The sequence below is a fragment of the Helianthus annuus genome, chromosome 15, assembly GCF_002127325.2.
Source record: "Helianthus annuus cultivar XRQ/B chromosome 15, HanXRQr2.0-SUNRISE, whole genome shotgun sequence".
NCBI lineage: Eukaryota > Viridiplantae > Streptophyta > Magnoliopsida > Asterales > Asteraceae > Helianthus > Helianthus annuus.
Window position 1 is genome coordinate 118,721,627 of NC_035447.2, and position 6,841 is coordinate 118,728,467.

The window sequence follows — 6,841 nt, forward strand, 5'->3', positions numbered from 1 at the left end:
TTTTATGCAATTGCAGGAGTCTGAATCTTCTTCGAACACAAGAAGTAAGCTTAATGTTATCGTTTTTTTGGTGTTTTTTTGATCCGGTATAATGATAGTTTTCATCATTTATGCTAATCTCTATAATTGTTAAGTTATTTTGTTTTTTTTTTTTTTTTGGCAAATCAAACTATGATTTTTTTTTTAAATTTGAAAATCTTTGTTTTTTTACTAATAAATTTTGTATTGTATTAATATGTATTAATGATTATTTTGTTTTGTTTTTTTTTTATTTTTTCATGGTTAACCCTAAATTTTATGCCATTTCCGAACTATTAAACTTCGTCGAACGTCGGACATGTTAATCAAAAATTTTAGTTTTATTGTTTTTTTTCCTATTTTTATCCGGTATAATGTTTGGTTTATCCTTTATGCTCATTTAATTTTGGCTGTATTTTTTAGTTACTAATAAATTTGGTATTGTATTAATTTCTGGAAAATTTGTAGTGTTTCTATAAATAAATTCATTTACGTTTTTTGAAATCCTTCTTTTGTTTGTTTTATATTTTTTCCCTCTCTTATGAGTTTGTTTCTATGTCGGTTGGTTTTGCTTGGCAATGTTAGACTTTCCTAATAAGTTTGCCTGATTTACGGGATTGGATATCAGTGATTTAATTTTCAGATTTTAAATTTTAAAATTTGAAGTCAATCAATATTTTAAATTTAAATTTTGAAGTAAACTATTATTGTGTTTGATTTTAAATTTTCAATTTCGAAGTCAATTATTATTTTAAATTTAAATTTGAAAGTTTGCCATTAATGTGTTTGATTTTAAATCTCGAATCTGTAAATTGAATTTAAATTTGAAAGGTTAGACTTTCCTAATAAGTTTGCTTGATTTACGGGATTGGATATTAGTGATTTGATTTTCAGATTTTAAATTTTAAATTTTGAAGTCAATCATTATTTTAAATTTTAATTTTGAAGTAAACCATTATTGTGTTTGATTTTAAATTTTGAATGCTTTGAAATCTTGATGTTTTTTTATGAGATGCTTTGACTATATTATTTTTAATTTTAGGGATGCTTCGAGTCTTCTTCGACTATTGTTTTTGTACTCGAGTTGCATATCTAATTCAAATTGTGTTTTGTAATTTTATGTGATGAGCTTCTTTCAGACTCCTTCCCCTACAAGGAACTCTTGAATGGGATCCTATGAGAAGTTGAAGGAAAGGTATATCTTGCACCGTTCTTTATCTATATCTATATATTTTAAATGGGATCATATGGGAAATTGATCTCTATTCGATTCACTGATGTATATTCTTCTCCTCACCATTTTGTTCCATTAATCAACTCATGTGTACTCTTATGTTTGATACCCGATCTTATTCCAGTGATTAATATCCGCTTGAGTAACCCAATCTGAGTCTGATTTTTTTCGTTAACGATTCAGGTAAACTTTCCCGATTTGGGTTTTCTGCAAGGCTAATCATCTAAATTAATTTGTTATTTTTATGGTTTACATCCTAAACCCCAGTTTTACAGTATCTCATGATAATCTTTCTTTGTTTTTTAGAATCTGATCAAATTGGGCCATAATCTGAAGAAATGTGTTTAAGCTACGACAAGGTGTGTATAACATTATGATTGATATTATAAAAAATAACTATAACAGTTTCTCTTCCTGTAATTTTGTATAGCATTATTTATAAAATGATTACAGGTATGATAAAAAAATATAAAAGCTGCTCTTCCTGTCTTTTGTTCGCTTCACGTATCTTCGCTAAATCAATATGTTGGAAGGTTTGTGTATGTAGAATTAGTCTGGATATGCCCACGAAAAAAAATGCCGATTTATATTGTATTTCTCATGACAGTATGAAGGCTATGATTAAGGATAAATGATAAGATTTTCAAAGGGGTCGATGCTTTTCAAACTAAAATAGTGCAAGACATTAAGGAGGCTACTCTCTGGTGGATGATTAACAGATCGATAGGCGTCAATCTCTCAATCTGGTCCACTTTCTCTGGTTTAGACTTTGGTTAGTGTATGTGTATAGATAACTTTTTAAAGTGATTGGATGTGTAATGGGGTAAGAGTATTTTGGATGTATCTTAGTGTGTTTTTTTGGAAGCTTAATTGTTGTTTGTATGCCTCTTTTGGTGATTAATAAAGTTTGGTTTACTGAAAAAAAAAACGCAATTTCAACCGTTTTTACCTAACGGGTGATTTGCTTTATAGTTATCTCTAATTGCTCAAGTAGGTAAACTTTAAAAAATTGTTTAAAGACGGACTTATGATTAGTTTGTTTGTATTTATTTTATGTATAGATGTCAAAAGATATTTAGAGGATAACCTGTGATTAACTCGATTAAAACATGTTGTGATGAAATGAGTCTTTTTTTAAAAATGAGTCTTTTCAAAATTGGTGAGGCTGTGGTATAAATGAAGCTTTTCAAAATGATATTATATATTTCACACTCAGAATAATAATATTGAGGGTTGAATGTATGTGACCCTATAAATATAGAGGTGTACTTTACTTTAATTTTTTTCTATTATAGAAATCCAATGTGATGGTATTTTTATTGTTTCCTCTATTATTTTCTCTATATAATATAGAATAGAGGTTCCAATGTAAATGCTCTAAATATAGACGTTTACTTTACATTCTTGCTTTTGTATGTTTTTATGGCTCTTTACAACAAAAAAAAGTTTAAGAAACCAATTAAAAATTTATGATGGAGAAAAGGAAAAGAGGATACTTTAGATGTTAAAGTGTTATTTTTATACTTTTATTTGTTATAAATTAAATTTTCCTACCCGGAAAATTTCCTGGTTATAACCTTATTTTTTTCTATAACAGTAAAAGGGATTTATAGCAAATCAAGTGTTGGAGGGTAGCCAACCAGTTGATTTCTCTAAGAACCCGTTTGAGTTGTTCTTACACTTAAGTAAGAATCTATTTTTTTTCAAATTTATTTCATGTATATAAAACAGTAATTAACTCTTCCGAGTTAATTACTGTTTTCGTCATGTGGTTTGTTAAAAATCACTATTTCAGTCCATTAGTTTAAAAATTGCGATTTGAGTCCGTGTGGTTTCACTTTCGTGACCATTTCAGTCCCTGTGGTTTCATTTTCGTAACCATTTCAATCCATTTATTCTGTAAGTACAGGGACTGAAATGGTTACGAAGTGGACTGAAATGGTTACGAAAGTGAAACCACAAGGACTGAAATCGCAATTTTTAAACTAATGGACTGAAATAGTGATTTTTGACAAACCACAGGGACGAAAACAGTAATTAACTCTTTTTAATAATCTAGCAATAGAGCTTTAAATTCTAAGTCGTCCTGATTGGAATTGATAATGTCAGAGGATGAATGCGATAGTGGAGTTAAAGAAGACATCATGAAAACATCATGAAGGTTTAGTTGACAAAAACTTAATTTGTAACGAACATTATGTAGATGTACTATTGGGAGGTGCTCAACTGTCTCAAAATATTAGGCTTAACAAATCACACTTTAACGCTTCTACGTTTAAATTATTTTATGTGTTTAGTTGGTGTTTAGCCACCTGCGAAGTTCGCGAGGTCTTAAGCTAGTAAACATATATATACATAAATAATGGATGTCCGACATAATTATTGAAGATTAAGGACCAAATACACAACTATAAACATAGAAGACCGTTCCTGTAATTTAGTGTGGAACAAAATATAAGAATGAAAATTCATGTATATTTGTTATCACTATATATAATGTTTTCTAAAGTGAGTCAAATATGTGTAACTCGTTCATCGCAACGGTTATCTATTAAGGACCAAATACGCAACTATAAACATAGAAGACCGTTCCTGTAATTTAGCGTGGAACAAAATAAAAGAATGAAAATTCATGTATATTTGTTATCACTATATATAATGTTTTCTAAAGTGAGTCAAATATGTGTAACTCGTTCACCGCAACGGTTATCTTAGAAAAACGGTAAAAGTCTACTTTTTTTTTGAACGACAAATTTCTTTTATTTCTATCAAGGTTTCGCAGAAAAGAAAATGTTTCGCGATAGGTAATCTAAATCTAGCAAGTCTTATTATAGTTTATCTACCCGGCACACCCAATCCTTGCTTTCTATTCAAAAACATATACCACTAAAATCATGCCAACCTTAACAACTATACATAACCAATTGTAAAGAAATAGAGGCTTAATGAACTCTTGCAGTAACATTTCCTGCTAATTTAGTCACAAAGAACTAAACCGTTGGAATGCAACACTAAATTCACTAATATCAAAACACACATAACAATCTAAATTTAGAGATTATCTAATAAATTACAAAGATGTTCAAAATTTTAGGGGTTTCTGCTTGGTGATCATGAAATTTATAAATTACTTGTTTTTATGTGTGTGTTTAAATTTATAAACCTCTCGGAAAGTTTCATCGGTAAAAAAATTTATTACCCACACCATGTTTTTTCGATGTGACCCATCTTCTGGTGCAAGGAGTGAACATAAGCTGGTTCGGTTTTGACTAAGACGGCTAGTCTTAGGACCCAAGGGGGATAAATACACATGGTACACCCTATATAAAGGGACAACAACTATTGGACCCATGGAGGTTAACGTTGATTTTAATGTGATGATAAGAGAATTATGACACATATTTTGTAACATTTCGACTAAAACTAATGTGTTAAAGAACACACATGTTTATGGTGAATAAAATTCTAAATTGCAAAACTTGCAACCATATCTAGTAAAACCAATAATCATAAGGTTTGTCTAGACCATATTCGACACCATTTTCTTGAACCAATGGCTCAACCGAGCTTGGTGTTGGGTCCGCTACTCCAACATTAGCATCAAGGAAAGCAATCTCCGCTTGAACTTGTGCTAGTTCTCTTTGTGCTATTTGAATTTGTTGATGTAAAGACCAAATTATTCCAGCACACCCATACACGGGATCTCGTATTCTACATTTCGCCTCGTAGTACAACGAGTCTACTGCGTCTGCTCGTAGAAGCACTGGCGTGTCCTACATATAATCACGCGTTAACGATGGTTTATTCTATAAACCATTAAAGTCAAGATTAGAACAAGATTATGGTTAATGTATACCTGAAGTAACTTGCCAATGTTGCTCGCACCATAGATTTTATGAACGCAAGTGAATCTTTGCAGATTATGATTAAGAAAATGTGGTGCGAAAATGCAATCCGGAGGACATCTTCGTCTAAAATACTTGCAAACCGCACAACGAGTGGAAGTCATTTTTGATCTATGAAGAAGATCTTGACAAAATCGAAATCTACTCTAGAGATATTTAAGAAATCTAATGGAAGATTTTGGTTTAGTGTTGAAATTTTGTATTAAGCATGAAGTGTAACGGCTACATATTTTAAACATTTTGTTGTAATAAGGAAAGAATCCATTTTGGTAAGAAGTAAATGAGTTAATTACAGAAATTGTTAAAACTTTGTATTTCCAACGGCTATCTTTTTTATGTTCGACTTCCATACTAAATTATTTATTTTTATAAGCACGTAAATAATTTATTGTAACATTGCATGCGGATTCAATAATTATTTCTATGTTTTAAACAATAGTCTTTAAGTGACACGTTGCATGGCTACAGGGGCGGACCTACGCTTATTTAGGGGTTCCCAGGAACCTGTTCGATTCGGAATTTATATTGTTAAAGTATATATAAAATTCTGAAGGAACCCCTTAATATTTTGTAGAGGAACCTTGTAACCAAATTTGTAGACTGATCTAGTGGCAAATAGCGCACTTGTTATAGTCAAAGTCCCCTGTTTGAGTCTGCTGTAGCCCGTTTTTATTCCATTTTTTTGGCTTTTTTCCTTTTTTTTAAAATTTAAAATCGAATTAGATTAGGGTTTAGTACTTTAGTTCGCCGCCCCTTTCTTCATAAACCATCCAGACGCAAGCAGAAAACACGCTACAGGCTCCCTGGATGCACCATTCTTCAGCCTTGGCCCAAAGTTCTCTTCTTTCTTGTTCATCTCAATTGATTTCATACAGAACCAGGTACGATTTTTGGTTCCCACTTGTATTTGTTTGTGATTATTAATTTATAATGTGTTTCAATTCCTCACTTGTATCAGTTTGTGAGGAAGATTAAGTGATTTATGGTGTAAATTGATGTTCTTGCCTCTGTTAAAAATATTTATTTTTGTGAGGAAGATTTAGGTGAATTATGATGTATATTTTTGATGTATGAAGTGGTTCTGAAACATATGACAACAGAAGGAAATAGTTTGATATTTGTAAAGCATTTTGACTTTAAGGTAGGAAATAGTTTGATATTTGTAAAGTAATTTGATGTTTTTTTTAGTCAAACGAAATAACTTGAGATCAACTGAAAACGGATACTTCATATTGTAAATTAGAAAATTCGAGAAAAATGTTAAAAGTGAACAAAGTTGATGTTCAAATTGTATATTGACATGTTTGTTTAGACATTCAAAATAGTTTCTAGGTAATCCGTTGTTGGTTTTAACATTCAATTTGATTGCAAGCCGTTATCCCTATTCGATTTAATGTAGTTTCAAGTCGTTATCTCAATTGTTGATTTTAACATTTAATATGATGTAAATTTGTAATCTTTTGAAATTTGTTGTTTGATATTTAGGTAGTATGCATGAATGAACGATTCTTGTATTTGCTACATTGAAAGAGAGTTCTTATAACAAGTTACGATCGAGAATGTAATGCAACATTTTCAAAAGATGAAACCTCGTAGGGAATAACTGTAGATATGTTTTTTTTTATTCGTAAAAACCATCTTATTTATGTTACGTGTTTTTAAATTTATCATGGCCATGTTTTTT

General features: G+C 30.5%; 1 protein-coding gene and 1 long non-coding RNA gene across 2 annotated transcripts; one reads left to right on the forward strand and one right to left on the reverse strand.

Moving 5' to 3' along the window:
• Positions 1–1,173: 1,173 nt before the first annotated feature.
• On the forward strand, positions 1,174–1,857 carry LOC110910168. Its single transcript, XR_004882617.1, has 3 exons — positions 1,174–1,213; positions 1,559–1,611; positions 1,706–1,857. It is a non-coding gene; the product is annotated as an uncharacterized LOC110910168 (long non-coding RNA).
• Positions 1,858–4,743: 2,886 nt separating this feature from the next.
• LOC110914093 (LOB domain-containing protein 24) lies at positions 4,744–5,261 on the reverse strand. Its single transcript, XM_022158914.1, has 2 exons — positions 5,109–5,261; positions 4,744–5,025 (listed from the first exon to the last, which is right to left on the reverse strand). Exons 1-2 carry the CDS (start codon positions 5,259–5,261, stop codon positions 4,744–4,746), a joined length of 435 nt encoding a protein of 144 aa, XP_022014606.1.
• Positions 5,262–6,841: the final 1,580 nt, after the last annotated feature.

What these genes read in the sequence shown, in the direction of transcription:
- LOC110914093 (XM_022158914.1), bottom strand. Translation starts at nt 5,261, where the DNA reads ATGACTTCCACTCGTTGTGCGGTTTGCAAGTATTTTAGACGAAGATGT. An exon ending in ACATTGGCAAGTTACTTCAG is followed by an intron (nt 5,026 to 5,108) that starts GTATACATTAAC and finishes GATTATATGTAG; the next exon opens with GACACGCCAGTGCTTCTACG.